General features: G+C 39.9%; 2 protein-coding genes across 2 annotated transcripts; both read right to left on the reverse strand.

Annotated features, from left to right (window-relative positions):
• Positions 1–258: 258 nt before the first annotated feature.
• On the reverse strand, positions 259–20,799 carry LOC110051272 (uncharacterized). The gene is made up of 7 exons (XM_020757302.2): positions 19,833–20,799; positions 17,553–17,647; positions 16,216–16,372; positions 14,599–14,662; positions 4,419–4,711; positions 3,683–3,857; positions 259–1,407 (listed from the first exon to the last, which is right to left on the reverse strand). The coding sequence occupies exons 1-7, from the start codon at positions 20,496–20,498 to the stop codon at positions 1,148–1,150; spliced, it is 1,710 nt and encodes a 569-aa protein (XP_020612961.2). The 5' UTR covers positions 20,499–20,799; the 3' UTR covers positions 259–1,147.
• On the reverse strand, positions 8,423–11,284 carry LOC149113485 (protein CFDP2-like). Its single transcript, XM_089288375.1, has one exon. The coding sequence runs from the start codon at positions 11,282–11,284 to the stop codon at positions 9,992–9,994; it is 1,293 nt and encodes a 430-aa protein (XP_089144501.1). The 3' UTR covers positions 8,423–9,991.
• Positions 20,800–20,989: the final 190 nt, after the last annotated feature.

The raw sequence follows: 20,989 nt of genomic DNA on the forward strand, positions 1-20,989 counted from the left end.
TTGGCTGAGAGACATTAGGAAATATTCTAGGCCAATGATATCGCGTAAAATGATGACGAAAATGTGCGGAAACTTTGAAAAAAGTTTTCCCGAATGAAAAAAAATGGCTTCAAGAACGATCCCGGCTCCAGGCGAATTTTTTCATGCGAGCGGTTCGTGCGATTTCAACTTTTTAAAAAACTCTCTCGTGCGAATTAATTCCAAATAACTCGAAACCGTATGATTACCTTTACTAATGTGGTTAATATTCGTTAACTATTTGTAAACGTTTTCCCATTTTCAAGAAAGAACCCATAAAATACTGTTTAGCGTCTTCAGCCTGTTTTCAGAGGTTTGTCACCTGGACAAGTTGCTTGTGGACAAGATGAACTGAATTCCATGCTTCTCGAACCAATCACTATCGCGCTTATAATGAACCAAACTTTTTAACACTTAGGGAGTAGTTATTCATTGACTATTGTGGCATGTGACCTCGAAAAGTTCATCTTTGTAGTCAGACTGCGAAGTTCTTTAACGCTGTACCGAAACTGCCCTACAGAGTTGTTTTATATAAAAAGATAATTTTTTAGGGTATAAGACCACCTTAAACAGTGTTTTGTAGATCGACATCTGTGAACAATAGCGCAATTTTACGCACAGCACTCCTGACAGCTTGTACGAGCGGAAAACTTTACAGTTGGCTAAACCTGAGAACACGGACTCGAATTTGAGATTTAAGTCAATAATACGCTTTTATATCAAGTCGACTCGTGTTGAATTCTCCACAACTTGCAGAAGCTTTATTCGTGCTTTCAGGTAACTCGAAACTATGTAGAAGCATGGAACATACTACTTCTTTATAACACAATTCACTTATTTATACTCTTGTCTTGGCTTTTCTCTCTGCCTCTTCTTCTTTATGTATAATTCACTAATCCTTTTCAAGCCCATCCAATACAGTCATCATCATCATCATCATCAGCAGCAGCAGCAGCAGCAGCATCGTCGTCGTCGTCGCCGCCGCCGCCGCCACCGCCGTACCACTACAACATATCACATTTTTTTTTGAAGAAAACAGTTGTTAAGAGTCTATTGCGCAGCATGTCACATTACCGATTGGCTACAATTTATATCTTGACGGAACACAATACAATCATTTACTCCAGTGTCAGTGTTTCGGGCCCGGGGTGGTCATTTCTAGCGAAGTTTTGTATGCAGAATTTTCGTAGGTGCTAATTTCTCGCGTTGCTTTATATTTCTCCTTGTAACTTGAATAGCCATCCATTCTGTTGTAAGCCGCTTTTAACTCAGAAATCTTTGCAAGACATTTTTCAACATCAGAGATTCGGTCCATCATGCGTTGAAAGTCACCGCTCTTCATCAACGTATCTTGTTTCCAGTTTTCTTCCTTAGCATCTTCTTTATTTACTACGAGAAACAAAACGTTTATATCATCATGTGTTTGCTGTGCGTATTATGTTACATTTGTAGTGAGGAATGAAGGAGGGTGCAGAAATTACTTAGGAATGAAATTGTGCACAGTGCATCGATTAGTGGCCAAACACATAAGTCAACAAATTAAGAACAGTTAACGACATTGTCGAGTGTTAAGACCGATGAGGGAATATATTTGGCATTTTTATCAGGCTTAGGTTTTCCTCGTCACTGAGGGCCTGTTAAAAAACCCATCATCTTTTGGGGCTTCCTCTTCTGACAGTTTATCATCGCCCCTTCATGCTTGGGCGTAAAACTATTGTATTTGTATTGGCCAGTTTCCTTCCCCCTTGATTTTAGCGGAGTCCCGGCGGCCCTAATGGCCGCGAAGCGCAACACCATAACTATAGGAATAGAACCACTTGCATGCATAGAAATGGAAAACCATGCAACTGTTTTTTTTTTTTTTTTCATGGTCAACATGGCGAGCGGCATGGATCTCTTACGACGACGACGGTGACGTCGCGTAACATTGGCGGCCACACTCCAGCTAATAGGTCGACCGAGATATGCAGCGTTGGTTTACAGCGTACATGTTTGATATTGGACATCCATATTATGGTCAATTGACACCCGTCAAACCAAGGTATCCGCTGACCAGTATCACGTGACCATATCGTGGCTTCAGGTTTAGACCTTATGCGAGGTCAGGTAGATCTTCGTAGGAAAGATACAAGAAGAGAGTTAATTCGTGTCTTCATTCCAAAATCGTTTTGTTATTTCACGCAAGGTACATAAAACTAAAGAAAAAGCCCAAAATATAAGTTCCAAGTTACATAGACTAAACAAGCTACATGTATCAGCTCCAATTGCAATTTCATGATCGTTGCGGTTTAGACACTTGTTTATAATAGAAACATATAGGGGTTAGTCTTTCCCATTTATAAACACTCAATTAGTCTGCAAATATTCGAAGGGAGACTGGTCTTTTAAAGAAAATTTTAGCATGTGTCTCGATTTTGATCTTGATGGAAAACGAATTAATAAAATGCAGTAAATGACACGAAGAGGTTTTATTAACGTGGTCCAGCTGGACCAAGCAAGCAGGTTTTTGAAAAATAGAGTAAGACTGTTTGCTGTCTATCCCGCGATCTGACCTCGGTTGGAATTCGGCCTGGTCCAAACGTCGTGCTTCTGCCGTGCCGAACTCAACTGAATGAATTTGACCTGGCAATGGCACGGCAAAAGAACAACGGTGACTTCAAACGTCGAATTTTATTCAGTCGCGCAGAAGATCAGAAATAGTTTGCTTTGCTGAAGAACATAATAAAATGCTAGAAAGCAACAGCAGATGATGCAGCAGGTCATGAATTCAGTTCGGCACGGTAAGAGCACGCCGTTCGAAGCCAGGTCGCGCTACTACCGTGCGGCACCAGGCAAGGCCTGCCGTGCTATTCATACCGAAGTGAATGCAAGGTTTCAAACGTCGTGCTTGTTTAGTTATGTTGCGATATTGTAAGTAAGTTGTGTTAGTAAGTAGTTTGTAGCCGTATATATGATATGGTTTTTATAAGCAGCTGTAGCTGTAACTTGTGAGTAATATCGAAATTGAATCTTAAGTAGCAGTAGCTTGTAAGTAGTGTACGTTTTGTTTTGTATTGTAAGTAGCTGTACCATTTTAAGTAGTGTAAGTGCTCTGATAAAAAATAAAAATAAAAAATAATGATAATAAAAAAACACTTTAGAAAAAAGGAAAAAAGAAAAAGTAAGGGGCCTAAAATTGAACCTTGAGGACCACCACATGTTATGTAAACTATAGAGGAGGTGATACCATTAGCATAACATTCTTGTTGTCAATTTCCTTAATACAGTAAGTAGACAACCAATTAATTGTTCTTGTTTCTACTCCTCAGAATCTAAGTTTTGTAAGTAAAATAACATGGTCAACAGTATAGAAGGCAATTTTTCAAGATAGAAAACAAACAAATCATCATTCATTCATATTACAATAATGTGCAGCAAAATAACAGAGGCATAAGTAGTTATATTGGGGTGAGTGCCCAGTTTTTTAAAATAAGTCTTTCTTGTTTATTTGTTCAGTTTCATATTTAACCTTGAATTTTAGGAGGTGTTCAGCTTCGTCTGCAGTCCCCCAAGGACAGTTGTCCAACTACTATATAAAAAATAGTGAACAGGCAGAAGCGAGCAATAAAGTGACTCTTGGAATCTGGACTGCAGGAATCAATAAGAGGAGCGGGACTCTTTTTACCTTTTTCGCGCAACTTGAGTGTACGCCTTTTCTGTCTGGAAAACAGTTCCCATAACAAGCCCATGGCAATCAACGCAGCTAGGATACTCAACAAGATATACAGAGTCTTCTGGAAAGCCACTTGGCTTGCGCCAAACAGGTTTAAACGTGTACCCCACCAGGTCGATTCAGTGTCCTACAGTTATAGAAGAAATTATCACATTAAAGACAGTTATGTTTTCTCACCAGGAGACCTTACTCCAAGCGCCCCCAGCTGGAATAAGTTATGGAAAAAGCTGAGCTCAGAGGCGAAAATGACGGGAGTCTCACAAAAACCCACAAATATCGGCACTGGAGGGCAGTCAACATAGACATTTGATATTATTGTATTACAAGAGTTGCGAATTAACAAATTGACGTCAGTTTTTCATGGGTCTGTCCTGTTATTGATCATAAATTTCGTCATAACATTGTCAAAGTAGCTGTGGATCTGTAGACTACTTTAATTTGACAATGTTATGACGAAATTCATTGTCAATAATAGGACAGACGCATTAAAAACTGACGTCAATTTGTTTTTTACGATAACAAATTGTCAAATGTCCGCTCTCGCTAGTTGACGCATCGCATAAATTATGAATTCATGCGTTTGTCCGCATATTGACAATGAAAATTAGCCATTGAGCGCGCGAGAATTTCTGCAGTTATCGTAAAAAATGTAATTCTTCATATCATGTCAACCAAAAACGATACATACTTGAATTGTTGAAGCTCTGATATATTTTAACACAGCCGGGTAAATGTCCAGTTCAATCTTTGTTTCACTTTCTGTTTTGATGCAGTAGTGTAGCGGGATGTGGCCTTCGTCCAACAGGTGCACCATGTAGATTCCGATTGAGAAAGGAAATTCGAGAATTCTGACTTGTTCCAAAATATCTGAGTACTTTGGGTGTTTGTTGGAAAGGTAGTTGGTAGTAAACACATCCAACAGTATACCCTCAACTTCATTGTTAGAGAGACCCGCAGAAAGTGCTTCAAGATCGTTGTACTCTAGTAACAGATAACATTAGGTGCTATTTTAATGTGGTTAATTTAAATACATGTTTAAGTTCCTGGGATGAAACAAAGTAGTGTAAAAAATATCCCAACCTCTGGAGCAAAGCGGGCAGTAAAATCATTTGCAAAGGAGATAACAAACGATTTCGAAAAACATTTGAGCAAGAAAGTTAACGTAAGTAAAGTAACATGACGTTTCGACGACTTCACGTCTAAAATGGACTCCCTGTATCAGACACGACGCAATACACCGTAAAGTTATGAAACTGGACTCTTCAACGTTGTATTGACGAAGACGACATGGATTTTGACGAAGCGGCTGAGTCAGCAGTGGCAAAACGGAAATTTCTGTTAATCAGAGTCATGTAGAAGAAGTTACTCCCCGAAGAGTCGGATGATGACGAAGAACAAGAAGAAGTAGAAAAAGAGGTTGAAGCCTCAGTGTGACACCCTGAATTTGCCATGTGACTCGTTTAAGAGAGTGCGATTATAAGGTTTTACTCATGTTTTGTCAGACGGCACACAAGATAAACTGCTCCAATCATAATCAATCACCGGAGAGTGACAAGAAGGTTGTTTGTAGGAGTGCTTACCATAAAATATATCATGCTGAGAATAGGAAGCGAATCCTGGCTCGGCAAAAAAACTGGCGCACAGAGAACGCCGAGATTCTCAAAAACCCGTCGTAAAAGATAGTATGAACACAACGTGGAATAGATCACCAGGAGCCGGAGAACATATAGTCAAAAGAACAAGGAGTATGTCAGAAATTACCGAGGAAAATACTGCAATAACAAGAGGGAACGGTTAAAGAGATATTGGAGAGGTTATTATGCCAAGAACAACGAACGGATCAAGCAAAGACTTCGTGGTAAAAAACGAACAGAAATAGGAAAGAATATCACGCGTTCTTGGGCCTGGAACCAAGGGTCTGAGGGAGTGCGAGTGGAAAAGAGTCTAGTTCCCAGCGAACAAGCGGTTACACTTTGAGGAATATCAAGAAAGTTATAATTATGTTCCGTAACTGCCTCGGAAAACAAAATAAAAAATATACTGTGAATTCTTTTCCTTGGATCGTTTCTTCTTTTTTTGCGTGCGGTTTACTTTGATTACGTAGCGGGTAAGTTTAAAACTCTGAGAATAAAGCCAAGCGTCTGGTTTATTCATTCCACATAAATAAATGTTATAAAAGGGATATCGGTGATCCTTCTAAAATAATCTTTTTTTCTGTTTGTGTTTTGTGTGTGTGTTATAGAAGCCGTGTAATGTCTCTCGTATTTTAATTTTTGTTGATTGTTTTAAATGACCTCAAACACAATCACTTGACCGGTTTGGCGTAGTAATAATGAACGAGGCATACGGCTTATTATATTTCACGCAGTGAAATGTAAATAAGACAAATTAGGAGTCTCGTTTGTTTAAGAAGGGGATTAATAAACCAAAGAAAGAGAAAAAGGTGTGGAAAGAGCGGGGGTGTCCTTTCATTCGTGTTAATCTTTTTTTTTTTAATTTGCTTACATTACAGCACTTACAAAAAAGGACGCTACTTACAATGCAACACTTACAACAGTTACATTACCCTACTTACAATAAGGTGCTTGGACTAATTACACTAGAAGTATACAATAATTACATTAAAACGTCACATACAGACGTGCAGATGCCCAATTAACTCCCTTACAAGTTTAAATACCAAACTAAATGATAGAAAAATTATTTAACTTAACAATTATCCCACGGACTTCCATGACTTCCCTTGAATTAAACCTATACAAATTATAACAGAAGCTCCCACCTTTTATAAAAATCGCGAAGCTTTGGGTTCTTTATAGCAATTATTTTTTCAACTTCTTGTTTAGCTTCGACCTTGTGCAGAAATAGTCTAAAGTTTGGAGAGATCTTGTTCTTTCTACTCTCCCAAATAGTTATCTTACCGAGAATTATCAAATAATTTAGTACATCTGTCCTATGAAGAAGGCCAATTATGATGTCCTTTAAGGACAAAGATAAATTTTCACCACCAAGATCAGACCACCAGACTGTGAATCTATTCCAGAACGCCTGCACAGTGGAGCGGTTAAAGAAGAGGTGGTACAAATCTTCCGTGCAGGTTCCACAGAAAGAGCACCTGTCCGAATCACTTAAACCTATTTGGAATAATTTATCATTCGTAAACAAAATAAAATTCAACATTCTATTTTGGAATGACCAGACATACGTTTCACTTGCAATTCGATATGGAATAGAAAAAAGTTCTCGTGGATTTGAGAAGTTAAAATCAGCTGTCAGCTTTTTGAAGCTATTCGGAGTTTTCGCTTTGGTTGATATCAACATTGAATAAATTTGTTTGCACTTGCATACATATGCATTAAAAACTTTAGCTTTATACTCGAAGTTCATTGGGTCGAAATTACCCACTGTAAAAAAATTACCAGGACTTTTTGAACTCATATTTATGATAGAAGACCTCAAAGCTGTCCATGTCAGGAAATTAGTGCTAAGTCCTTTCTGTTTTAAGGACTCGTAAGAACGCACATTATCAACATCAAACTGTAAATCATTCAAATAAATTATGCCCTTATTATGCCCTTAGAACTTTTCGTAAAAAACTGGTTGACTATTTATTCTTATATCCTTATTATTCCAAATAATGTGTTCAGAATAATTAACATCAGAAAAGGTCGCTCAAAATTCCGCCTACCATCTAAGAAGCTCTAAGTAAAAATTACTAATACTTAAATCAAGATCATTTACATTGTAATTGCATCTGAAGAGAAAACACCCTCCATAACTCTTTAAATTGTATTTTAGATAAGATAACCAAGGACCTTTCCCCTCATCTAAAAGACGCGGAATCCAGGACAATCTTAATGCTTTTATATGTGTTTCGAAGTCTGTAAGATTCAGTCCACCATTCTCTAAGGTGTTTATCACAGAAAACCTAGTGACTTTATCAGGGCATTTCCATAAAGATTTAAACATCATTTTCTCCATTTAATAATTTCAGGTGGGGTTTCTATTATTGAAGAAAGATATAATAGTTTTGGGATGAGAAAAGATTTAATGATTGCCACTTTACCAAATAGGGAGAGACCTCTCAATTTCCGTAAATTGGTCAATTTTTGACATTCATTTAGTCTATCATGGAAGTTTTGTTGTATAACTTGTTCTTGGTCACAGGAGAAATGAATACCTGAAGTCTTAACGCCAGAACACCATTCGAGGCCCAGAGGTGTCTCTAAAGAATTTCTATTCTTTTCAATCCACATAGCCTTGGTTTTTGAAATATTTATTTTTAAACTAGAACACTTTTCAAAGTTGTTAAGGGTTTGCATTATTTTTTCGACTGATGAAATATTGGCAAATGTGGCTATCATGTCATATGCATACAACAAAGACTTAGTTTCATCTTCCCCGATTTTAATCCCTTCGATCTGTTCATTTGCTCGTATAGATATAGCCATTATTTCAATGGCAATTAAGAATAAATACGGCGACAACGGGTCATCCCGTCTTAAATTTAGATTTAGATTTTGACCATAACCCTTAAGTGGGTATAGGGCCAGGCATTCTCCTTCGCCATGTCACACGGTCACGAGCAGCCACTGTTGCCTCGCTCCATGAGCCAAAACCCAATGCTGTTCTTTCTTTTTCTGTGGTTCTCCGCCAAGTCTCTTTCGGTCTACCACGACTTCTTCTTCCCTCTGGGGCCCATGTTAATGCTGTCTTGGGATGTTTATTTGGATCCATTCTGAGAACGTGGCCGATGAACTTCCAGCGCCGCCGGAAGATTTGCTCACTTATGGTACTGATGTTTGCCCGCTTTCGAATCTCCTCATTTGATATTTTCATAGGCCAATAGATCTTCATAAGCCTTCTCAGACTTTTATGTAGAAATACGTCTAGCTTGGTCTCATCTCTTTTAGTCATACGCCATGTTTCACAACCGTATAACAGACTAGCTATAACGTTGGACTCAAAGATCTTCAGCTTAGTTTTCAATTTCAGTTGACTGCTCTTCCATATGTTTCTAAGCTTGCTGAATGCTGCTCCAAGTCTGCTTTTGATGTCTTCATCTGAACCCCCCTCCTGCGTCACTGTTCCTCCTAGATAAACAAATTTTGACACCATTTCCAGTTCTTTCCAATCGACCTGGACCTTTCTGCCTGCGGTGTTGTCCCAGCACATCATCATGGTCTTTGCTGTGTTTATCTTGAGGCCTAACGTCCCAGGTTGCTGACTTTAGGTTGGATATGACTTCTACTACCAGAGATCAGGGCTAGGTCGTCAGCAAAGTCAAGATCTTCTAGGAAGTTGTTGAACTTCCGTCTGATGCCTGTGTTCCCATGTTTGGTGGTCTTTCTCATAACCCAGTCCACAACAAGCAGGAAAAGAAACCCAGACATACAACAACCCTGTTTTAAAACACCGATTTTGATCTCGAACCAATCGTGCACACCTGACCCATCAATTACAGCGCATTCACTCCGACTGTACATCACTTTCACCATTGTCACAATCTTCTCAGGAATGCTGTAACTTCCCATAATCCTCCATAGTACAGAACGATGTACAGAATCATATGCTTTCTCGAAGTCGACAAAGCAGACATAAAGGTTGGCGTTCTATTCAATACACTGTTCAATGATATTGCGCAGTATAAATATTTGTTCCGTTGTACCGCGGCCCTTCCTGAAATCTGCCTGTTCTTGGCGCAATTTATTATCAATTCCATCCCGCATTCGTGTAATTATGATTCTGCCTAGAACTTTTGCTGCAACCACCATAAGCGTTATGCCTCTCCAACTGTTGCATTCGGTGAGATCGCCTTTCTTTGGTAGTTTCATTATCAATCTCCATTGCCAGTCCTTGGGTATTTGTTCTTGCTCCCACACCTTATGCAAGAAGTAGTGTAAGACATCCACAGATGTTTCCAAATCTGCGGTTCCGTTCTTCATCTCCTTAAAGGCTGCATAGATTTCAGTCTTTGTTGGTGCATCAACGTCAATAATTGCTTCAGATTCAGGAATTACATCCTCGTCATCAAACTCTCCTGTATCTTCTGGTGCTGGACGATTCAAAACTTTAAGGAAATGCTCCTTCCATCGTTTTTGAATTTCGTCTTGTTTTGTCGGCAGCACTCCCTCTTTGCTCTTTATCATATCCATGGTCTTGCCCTTCTTGGTTGACAGTTTCCTGGTAGCGTAATAAACTGTTTTAAGGTGGCCCTGCTCTGCAGCTTTCTGTGCTTCCTCGGCGACCTTCTCTACCCAGTCATTCTTGTCTTTCTTGAACTGTTTCTTCACCTCCTTGTTTTTGGTTGAATATGCATTTCTGAGCTGCTCCCTGACCCTTTTTTGATCTGGTGGAATCCATTTTCCTTTTCAACTCTCTCCTGTGATCCATTTTCTTCCAGCTTTCAGCACTGATCCATGGTTTGTTTGACCTTGACTGAAACCCCAAAACCTTTTCAGCTGTTTTTTGGTAAGTTTGCTCGATCTTCTTCCAGTCATTTTCCACATCTTGAGCATGATCATCACTGTTATTGGCCTCATCATCTGCTAGGCAGCTAAATCTGCTCCGAAGTTCGATTTTAAAACTCTGCGCCACTTCAGGCACTTTGAGCTTGGCCGTGTTGTACTTCCTTAATCTGTTTTTGTTCTTCTCAACTCTACACAGCTGCAACTTGATCTTTGCGATGATTAGGTGGTGATCGCTGTTGGTATCGGCTCCACGAAATGCACGGGTGTCTAGTACTGATCTTCTAAACTTTCCACACACGGCCACATGATCGATCTGGTTCTTGGTGCGGGCGTCTGGTGATACCCATGTGTGCTTGTGGATATCCTTATGGGGAAACAAAGTGGTTGTGATGACCACATTGTTGCTTGCGCACAGTTCGACGAAGCGTTCCCCATTTTCTGATCTCTCCCCATGCAGTCCGTGGTGGCCCACCACTCCTTCTTCACCATCTTGTTGATCTCCAACCTTCGCATTCCAATCCCCCATCAGGATCACTATATCATGTTTTGGGATTTTGTCAAGGACTTTTTGCACCTGCTCATAGAGGACATCTTTTTCCTCTTCCTCGGCGTCGTTTGTGGGAGCATACACTTGGACAATGCTAGTTCTGATATAACGCGAGTTGAACCGTGCAGTGATAATTCGATCATTCACAGGTGACCAAGAAATTAAACAGCTGGCTGCCTTCCTACTCAACAACATGGCTACACCACTCAGGTGTGCATCATCGTCCCTTCCTGAGTACAGCAACGTTTCGCCTGTTTGTACCCTCATCCGCCCAAAACCAGCCCATCTGCATTCACTGATTCCCAGTACATCGATGTCGTATTTCCTCATCTCTCTTGCTACAACTGCTGTTTTCCCTATTCGGTACATCGTTCGGACGTTCCACGTTCCTATCTCCATAATAGATTTGGGTGTAGCCAACAACTCTATCGGAGAACAGGCTTCCTTTCGGCTTACACCTGTTCCCGTCATCAACCCATCCTCCCATGTGATAAAATTATCATTTGGAGTTAGGCAAGTAGTTGTGCTGTTCCCCATGTAACATTGCTTGTTAGAATTTCCGGTTTCCGTAATCGATAATTTTTTTACGGGATGGGGGGATTGGCCCCATGCCCAACCCCCAACCTGGAGGGTCTGTGTTTTCTGTCAGGGTGTCCTTCCCTTAGCCACAATATCCCGTTATTTGAAAGGCGCCGGATACCCGCCTTTTGCAGTTGTCGCTCGGCTGCAGCACAACTGCATTACCGGGGTTATGACGAGGACATGCGACAGCCGACTTGGTGGCAGAGCCTTTGACTTACCCCCCTTTTAAGTTGAAAAGGAGGAGAGAAAAACCATTGTTGAGGAAACAGCTAGAGAGGTTATTGCAAAACGTCTGAATCCACCTTATGAAGGAAGGGCCAAAATCAAAACGCTCTAGTGCTTTATAAAGAAAGTTATGTTCAATGGAATCAAAGGCTTTTTCAAAATCTATGAAGAGTAAAACACCTGGAAGCTTTAATGCCTCTGTATGGGCGATAATATTTAAGAGTGAACGAGCGGTTTCTCCGATAAACCTACCCTTCATAAAGCCAGATTGATTTGAATGAATTATACCTGGGAGAACATTTATTCTGTTTGCGATGACCCCACTCACAATTTTAGAATCGACATTGATTAAAGAGATTGGTCTCCAGTTTTCCAAAAACATTCTATCCTTCCCTTTTTTGTCGATCAAGGTGATGACAGCCTGCTGTTGGGAGCTTGGCATTTGCCCTAACAGAAAAGAATGATTGAAGACCTCTGTCATAAACACTCCAACAGGATTCCAGAAGATTTTATAAAATTCAGCAGGAATTCCATCATTTCCAGGAGTTTTCCTTGCGTCAAATGTGTCAAGTGCTTCAACACACTCCTCTGCGGTAATATGACTTTCACAACTTAATCTTTCTTTTTCTGATAACGCTGGGATGTTTGGATTTCCAAGAAAAAGATCTAATACATCAGATTGACTTACATTCAATTTGCTGCTATATAACTTCTTATAATACTCCGAGGAGGAATCTAATATCTTTTGATAGTTCTTGGTAATGACTCCACTTAAGCAAAGCTTCCTTATGTGTTTTCTGGTATAATTTCTTTTTTCCAAACTCAAAAAATATTTTGTACTCTTTTCGCCATATTCATACCACCTTGCCCTCGCACTTACTATTAAACCATTAGCTTTTTCCTCATATAAATTCTCCAATTCCGCTTTACATTCCTTAAGAATATTTTCAACTTCTTCACAGGGGTTCTGCTCAAACTGTGTTTGCGCAATTTGCATCTTTCTTTGCAATTTTTCTTTTTTCTCCCTTTTGGTTTTAGCTCTTGCTTTTGAATAGTTTATCGAAAACATGCGCGCACTATATTTTATCCAGTCCCAAGCAACTCTAATATCTGAGAACTCCTGACCCTCCTTTTTCCATTTTCCAAAAATCTCATCAGTCAAAAGCGAAGTATTCATTTTCCAAAAACCCGTGCCTCGCTTACATTCCTCAAGTTCCTGTAAGTGTAGAAGAATTGCCGAGTGGTCAGTTCTAATAGTGGCGATAATATCGACATCCTTAATTAAATCCTGTAGTGAATTTGAGATAAGCCAATAGTCTAATCTACAGAAAATAAATGGAGGTTTTTGTGACCAAGTAAAGCTTTTTGTTTGAGGATTTTCTATACGCCATACGTCATTCGTGTTAATCTGATAATAGTCCCAACTAGATTAACTTTAAGAATGTTAAAAAACATTGGCAGAAGTCTTATATTTGCATTATATTGTCTATAAAAAAACACATTCAGACGTTGACTTGAAACCAAAACATGGACAGCACATTTGAAATCGTATACGTACCTTAAGTGTAGAGTGGCTGAAATTGAACAATTGTTGGAAATTAAAGAAAAAAGAATTCGGAGAATTGGAAAAAAAAGAACTAAAACAGAAAGAAAAGAACAAAGCAAAAGCAAGAATAAGACCAGAGCGATCAAGGGAAAAAGTATTCGCAGCAAAGAGGCGGTATCGGGAAAACCACAAAGAAGAAATAAAACGCGAAATGAAAGAAAAAAAAAACAGAAAGAACTAGAAAAGCACGTGGAGAACATTTTAAATTTGGAAGAAGAGTATGGGATGCAGGAACAATATGAAGTTGTGATTCTGAGCCCTCACAAAACACAAATCCACGCAAAGCCTTACAGAAACAGACTTTCTCCCTAATATTGTCCAATCGATTCGCACAAACACATTTCTCGTTATTGATTAGTAGAAAATTCAGAGCGCACGGTCACCAGAACCCGCACATGTCCTGCTATGTCCATTTAGAGATAATTTTTGTGAAATAGAGTTGTTCAAAAAAATGTCACTGTCTGGCGTTATTTTTTCTTTTCAGTCCGTTTTAGGGTAGTCCATTAATTTGGGTAGTCCACTGGGGTGGTCCATAAACTGGGGGTCAGTGTTCTGTTCATCACCCATAATTCTGAGTTAAACAAACATGGTTTCCCGCAATCAAGTACACATTCGCACAAAGCTTCAAAAAAAAAAAAAAAAACCTAGAAATGTTTCTTTGCAACCGATCTCTCAATTCGGTTGTGCATCAATTAGAGTAGAGAAAAATATGTATTTAATTTATTCAAGGTCTTAGTTATTTTGCTTTGATCGAAACGTACCGTGGTTTTCTCGATTAAACGCCGAGTCGCTAATAAACGCTTGTTCTCAAGGTGGAGGCTTAAATATGTCTCTAGTGGAAACATTCCAAGTATAATGAGCTGTAAGTATGGCAAACTCTATGGTTGTCAAAAATAATGAACTGAAGCCTTACTTTGTAAATATGAAGCTAAAATAAGAGTCAATAAACGCCGGGTTTGCTCCGCTTGAAAAGAAAATTAAAACTTCCCTGTCTCGGTTCAGTAATATATTATCCCCTCTATATTATGAGGCCGGGGGTATTCCCTTGCTATATAGGTATGTGCGGCCCCAAAGGGTATGGTTTTTCAGCCGCCGGTTTTGGTCGTAAATAGGGTATGGTTTTTGCACTCTAGTCTTGAACTGGGTATGTTTTTTAGAAGAAGCTATACTTTTTCATCATCATCGATAGGACCATCAACAGAAGCCCTTCATAAATTATGTTTAGGGCAACTGTGCCGGCCGCAACGGTCATAAATACGATATCGAATTTTTGGTCAGGTCATAAATAGGGCAAGGGTTTTGGGAAGCGGGCCGCACACCCCCAACCACCACCTCCCAGATCGTGAGATTAGTAACGAGTCTGTTTCATTTGGAATTGCCGTGGTGAGGATTTTCTCTTTTGTCATTTTAAAATTCTAAAATAGATCAGACTACTTACGCTCAACGATAGCCCCTTGCTTGATCCCTTCTGAATGGCCTTGACTGCCAGCTAATACACCAAGCTGAGTGATGAAACAAATACAACTCATATCATATGACAAGACTGATCACCTTCACCTACAAAATTATTCTGCTTGAGCCTGCAGTGCAGCCTTTTTTTGGTGGGAAAGCGTTAGATAATTTTGCATGTGAAAACGAGTGCCATTTTGGACTCGTAAAACTTAGAGAATACGAGAGGACGAGGGTCACTGCCATCCCCTAGATCACTTTCACAAGATAGCTCTCGCCCGTTCCTAAAATATGCTCGCTCACTCAAAATACACCTGCATTGTGAAATAATTGCGCTGGTCACTAATAAAGTAATGTGTTCCAGTACAAAGTGAACTGCCCTTGAACCCTTGTGCGATCATACTAATTGACTTTAACTACTCTTGATCTACTTTGTAGACAGCTATCTTATACAGAGCCCCTTAGTAGTACAACACGTGAGATTGGGAAATATCTGAAGTTCATGATTAGCAAAAACGGCCTTGAGGGCAACAAATAATGCGAATTTGTTTAGTGTGGAGCGAGGCAGCCAAACCAAATGCCTGGAAACGAAACTCAAACGTTATCATTAAGACACGTTTTTCTCAGCTAAAGTCACAATAACTCGACAATTCAAAATTACAGTAGAATGGTCTTTCTGTATAGTCTTCGATTCCCATTTTGGTAAAGGGGAGATCAAGATCTGACTGGAATACAGAATGGTTAACTGGACAGTTTATCACCCTGGATGTTTTGCAGTCATCAGCATATATCGACACAGTATTCCCAGGCATAACTACTTCAGGCAGGTCACTAATGAAAATTACAAAAAGCAAGGGACCCAATATAGAGCCCTGAGGTACGCCCATGGTACTCCATGTAGAACTCATTTCCTCTATAACAACTCTCAGCTCTTCGTTGGTGAGAAAGTCCCTAGTATGGATAGTGTGGAGAGATACCGAGAAAACAGCTGATTTTTTTTCCAGCAGAGTAACTGGTTCTTTACGTTGATTACACCAGTGGGTGCCACCATGTAGAAACCTCTCCACAGCATACGAAGTTCCCTGGTTGCTCCTGGTTGGTCAATGGTTCCAGTAAGAATTTTAAGGTCACTATTTTTTTTTTTTAAATTTAGAAAGCCCTGACGAAGCATTAGAGGAGACACGATATCCGTATATTTACTAACCAAGATGATGGTGTTTGGGCGGATTCTGATTTTTGTGAAACGTAGCGGGTTTATGGTTTAGTGCAACAGGATGTGCCGCAAAGCGGCTCTATGTCAAGTTATGAGAAAAGCTAAAGCCAATTTGTGCTAATCCAAACAGGGGAGCTGCTGGGCTATGTTCTGAAGTTACATTTAGGAAAATCGTAATCGGCTCTTATAAAGATCAGGCCGTGCTTTGCATGGGTGTGCAGGCTTGAAATCGAAAGTAATTGGACTTGGCTCTACTAGCGTATTGAGATGCGGAGAGTGCTGCTTGGTCACTTTAAAGCTACTAAGGCGGTTGGACATTACTTGAAATATGCGATAGCTTTTTTTTTTGAAAGAGCATTAGCATGTTAATGGTAGGTCTCTCAAACGACTAACCTTTTTGTTGACGATGACTTTGTGGTCTTTAACAGTTCCAGATGTCAGAGCGGTTGTCATTATCGCAGTTAGGTAGGCCATGACAGCAACGCCCATAAACATCCACACTATACTTAGAACACGGGCTAACAAGAACTTAGGGGCTTTATCTCCATACCTACATAGATTCAAATGAAATGAAACTTTTGGTCTCAAGTACAGGCGACATATTCTAGATTTTCCTTCGGAGGAAAAATTTCAGTGTACAGTCGAACCTTCCGTAAGCGACCACCCAAAATGTCAAGCCTAGGTGGTCGCTTATGAGAGCTTAGACCATGTTAGGTCAAAATTTTGCCTCATTAGCAAACTTTTAGCTCTAAAAGAGGTCACGGTCGATTACGAGAGGTGGTCGCTTACGAGAGATTCCAAATATAGTGATTTGACCAGGAAAGTTTTGGTATTCTAGAAAACATGTCGCTGAGGAGAGGTGGTCGCAACCGGAGGTTCGACTGTAGTGCGAAGACCCGTATTGGCAAAACGTGATTCGCCCGTGGTTATATGAAAATAATCACCAGACTTTGGTAGGTTTGCCGGCAGCTTGGTTAATCATTTCCGTATTCTCTCTACGTACAACTTGCCTCCTTCATTATTCAATTTCATGTACGTATACTTGCCTGAGTCGCCGATTATGGTCGAATGACAGGGGGCAAATCATGTTGGGCTGAAATTTTTCGTCCATGTGATCATAAAACACTGGCAAACTTGCTAGCCTGTTAGTTTTTTTATTCCCGCAATCTTACTATAGCTTGTCTCTATTTTTATTGATATCCACGAACACTGGTGAATCACATTTAGTACATTTTGAACACTGGTCTACGCAGTGTATTGAAATAGGCCGAAAACTGGTGATCTATCCTGCACGTAGATTCAGATCAATTTATAAGATCTTATGACCATTAAAATGTGTTAACCACGTTTCTGGAAGTCTATTTTCCAAGTATCGGGCTCGCCAAAGAACAAATTGCGAATAAAAATACACCTATATATGCTACCAGCGGATCAGTTTTACATCTTTATTTATTTTTTTTTAAACGCAATTAAAATAAAGTGTATGTGTGTGTTTGTGTGTGTAATAAAACCGTTTTATACACTACCGCGTTTAATAGGAGGTGAAACATTCAAAACGCTCATTTGCATGGATTAAAACGATGCCTGTGATTCAACTGACTAAAGCCGATAAATTGACATAAAACAAGTCATGAACAGAAGCATATGTGGTTCGGATACCAACTTAGGGATCTGTTAATAGCCATGATAATCAAAGCGCTTTGTAAAGCATCTTGACTACATCGACTTACCCAACGGTTGTCATAGTGACGAATGCCCACCATATCCCTTCTAAAGAGCCACGACAGAAACTTGGTGGAAATTCCTTTGGGTTGGATCTAAAATCCTATCAACACCAACAAATTGCGAGCAAGTTACATATTTACCAATGTGTTAAGATCGTCAAAACAACGACAATTAATTTTTTGGCACAAGGAGGAATAAATGTTAATATTCGAGCGGAGTCTTCAAAAACGTATCTTGCAAAGGTTCGTACTCTTTTAAGTTATCTGGTTATAGTCGAAGTCAGTTTACGAGTACTTTATACGAATCGAAATGCGAGACGTAAGTCTGTAAAAATTCTCTTGAAGTCAGCCCCATGGCTGTCTCTCATCACACCACATTTCGAGGTTTTTCGACTGTAAAACACCCCGACCATAGTTCAAATATCGTGACTCACCATCCCTCCCTTAACAAACTGTTTTTGATCCTATTAGCGCTATCATTAGCTTTTTTATGAAGGGGGAATATTTTTCTCACATTATTATATCTTGGCCCATCTTCATAATAGACCATTTCCGAGTTGCCTGTGTCAAAACGAGTCTAAGTGCGGAACCACTCATATGGAAATGAGTTCCGGCTTCAAGGTCATTTTCATGCAAATCAAACTCATTTTCCTAAGCCGAAAGGTTTTGCACGTAGACTTGTTTTGAAACAGAGGCACAAGGAAACATTAGCAAGCGCTTACACATGCGATGCGCCTTAGTAGGACAAAGACGAATTAAAGGAAAATGTGTCATCATTCAGCATGCATAACTTGCTGCCAGATTGTCAAGTGAGATTTCAGCACAAAAGCTGGAAGTGAACAGCAAAAGGGAAGACGAACTACTAGGGAAGTGTGGATGTGTAGTAATGAACGAAAATGGAGAGGATGTGACATTTCTGCCGTGTAAACGGGCTGGTAGTGACAGGGTCGCTGTTCACAAAGATAGACTGATATAAACTACCAGATAGATCATGTAATGGTACGATGTGGCATGAGAACGTCATTCACTACTTGACACACTACTTGGCGGATAAATTAGTCATAGGGAGAACGAAACAACAGACAAACCATGGATCAGACTCTAATTGAGAGCGCGGATTATAACGAACGAAAGAAAAGATGGAACGGCGGTTATAATTACAGGGACAGAGAGGTAAAGAGAAACGCCCGAGTGGCCGGACACATCCATCAAACCATTATATATAGAAGACAGTGATGTGACACATGCAGTTAGACGAAATATAAGAGGTCCCTCTAAGACTATGGTTTGCGAAGAAGAAAACAACTACACTGAAGAGAACGAAGGAGCAGGAAATGACTTGAGAGCTGAGCTCCTATAGGCTGACATAGAGGAAACATCCCAAAGGTGGACGAAAATTGTTAACTTCCCGTGTGAGGAGAAAATGCCATCCGTCTAGAAGAAACGACTTCTTTGCAAGATTTTCAAGAAAGGCAATATGAGGGATTGAAACAACTGGAGAGGAATTACGTTGCTGTCAGTCATAAGTTAAGTCAGGCGCCCTGCTAAAGCAGGAACCCATGACCTGTTCACGTCTTTAAATCAGAATGCTGATAGAGAGGTAGCAAGTTTCGCAAAGAGCAAGCTTGATTCAGACCTTACAGGGGTACAAAAGAACAGATGATTATTTTGAGGAACAGCCTGTATGAAAATCATCGTCATTATGAAAAGTTATGGGATACCTGAGAAGATGATGAGGACAATCATGGAGATTTTTCAGGATTTAAAATGTGCCGTTGTAGATGAGCGTGAGTGGTTCAAAATTAGAGTAGATGTTAAACAAGGATGTATTTTGTCGGGATTTCTATTCCTACTTGTTTTAGACTGGATAATTAGGAGAACAGCAGAAGACGAAGTGACAATCAGGTGCTGGAATTTCAGCACCTTCCTTGAAAACCTCGACTTCTATGAGTGATCTGAGTGAAAAGACAGGACGGAGAGGTTAAAGTATGAGGCGGCCAAAGTTGGGATGAGGCTTAATACCAGAAGGTGTAAGACGCTCAGGCGTAAGCAAGCTAGACTCTGAGGTGTCTCCGTATTAGAAACCTAGCTCATCAGCTGTGAGGTCAGACAGTTCACAGCTTAGCGTCACTTCTCGCACCGATGAACTTATTGATTGTTTGCGAAGGGGGTTTTTCCTAATTTTTTCATAACTAAACTCCGATCGCTCTCTGTTGTCTCCACAACCGTGCTTAACGTTTCTTAAATGGCATTAACTATTTTACCCTAAAATGTAGTTTGACTCACCAGTGCCCAGATTAGAATTCCAAATATTGCGTTTAAAAGAAGAGTAAGCACAAGCACCGTCCAGGTTTGGAAGAATTCATGTATAACATTCCATTTTGCCCCTTGTTCAAGGTGTGTTCGGTTCTTGGACACTGCTATACCCGGCGATGGAAAAAGTTCCTGGAAACGAGCTTTATTGTATGGATTTCTTTTAACGTGTTTACCAAGGACAGGAAAGACAAAGTCTATTTCATCAGACTTCATACATTCACTTAGTTCCGTGAAATTCATTGCTTCGCGGCTGTAGTTTAACGAATTGCTAGAGTTTATTCCGCAGCATCTGCAGCATTTATTGATTATGTCTTTAAATGCATCATGAAAAACGCCTGTCATGTTTCCTTCTTCGTCTTTCATGAGGTACGGCGGATAATCGACCCAACAAATAGAAAAGCTGCTAATCTGCTCACCTGCACATCCGTTCTGTGGCGCCTTCGTTGGGTTAATTGTCGTACCGATAGTCGAAGTGTAGTGACGGCCAACAGGCGAGGGGTTAATGACTGACGATGAAAGACCATTTTTTGATGAATAAACTGTGTTACGAGCAGAAACGGATACTGAAGTTGTTTGAACATCAGCTTCAACTAAGGACCAAAAGAAATAGGTAAGGGCTAACTGCAGCCTCGACATGATTTCGTAAGGTTTCGTGCTTGGAAACTATCCACGATCTTTCATTCTCTCTTGAAGTTTTTTCCTCTCAACTACTTGGACGAACTTCAAGCGAAATGTGCTATCGACAAAAAGAATAATTTCATTGAATGTTAACTGTTGTGAGGGTTTTTTCATTTTAACCAGCTCAGTCTGTGTCAACAATTTCCTATTGGCTTAATTTGAGACTGTCAAATACGTTGCGCAAAAAATCCCTATTGAAAGTGCGCCAGTTCGTCTGTCACTTATTAATTTACGTGTGCAAACAGGCTCAGAGATAAGCCATTTTCAGAATACTAAAATTCTAACAAGGCGCTGAGACGAACGGACATAAAACAAAAAAATTAATAATATCGAGACTGAGAAATAAATAATTCGCTTGTTTCGAAAACGGTCCAAGTTATCTTTATCATTTTCCTAATTTTTCACAGGGCCTATCAGATAAGCAATTGTGTGGTAAAACACCTGCCTTG

The sequence above is a fragment of the Orbicella faveolata genome, unplaced genomic scaffold (genome assembly GCF_042242905.1).
Source record: "Orbicella faveolata isolate gen_17 unplaced genomic scaffold, um_ofav_v1 contig_15, whole genome shotgun sequence".
Classification (NCBI taxonomy): domain Eukaryota; kingdom Metazoa; phylum Cnidaria; class Anthozoa; order Scleractinia; family Merulinidae; genus Orbicella; species Orbicella faveolata.

Coding starts and splice junctions, on each gene's coding strand:
- LOC110051272 (XM_020757302.2), bottom strand. CDS start 20,498: ATGTCGAGGCTGCAGTTAGCCCTTACCTATTTCTTTTGGTCCTTAGTT. Junction 14,663..16,215: donor AAGTCATCGTCAACAAAAAG/GTTAGTCGTTTG, acceptor TTCATCACTCAG/CTTGGTGTATTAGCTGGCAG. Junction 3,858..4,418: donor TCAGAGCTTCAACAATTCAA/GTATGTATCGTT, acceptor CTATAACTGTAG/GACACTGAATCGACCTGGTG.
- LOC149113485 (XM_089288375.1), bottom strand. CDS start 11,284: ATGGGGAACAGCACAACTACTTGCCTAACTCCAAATGATAATTTTATC.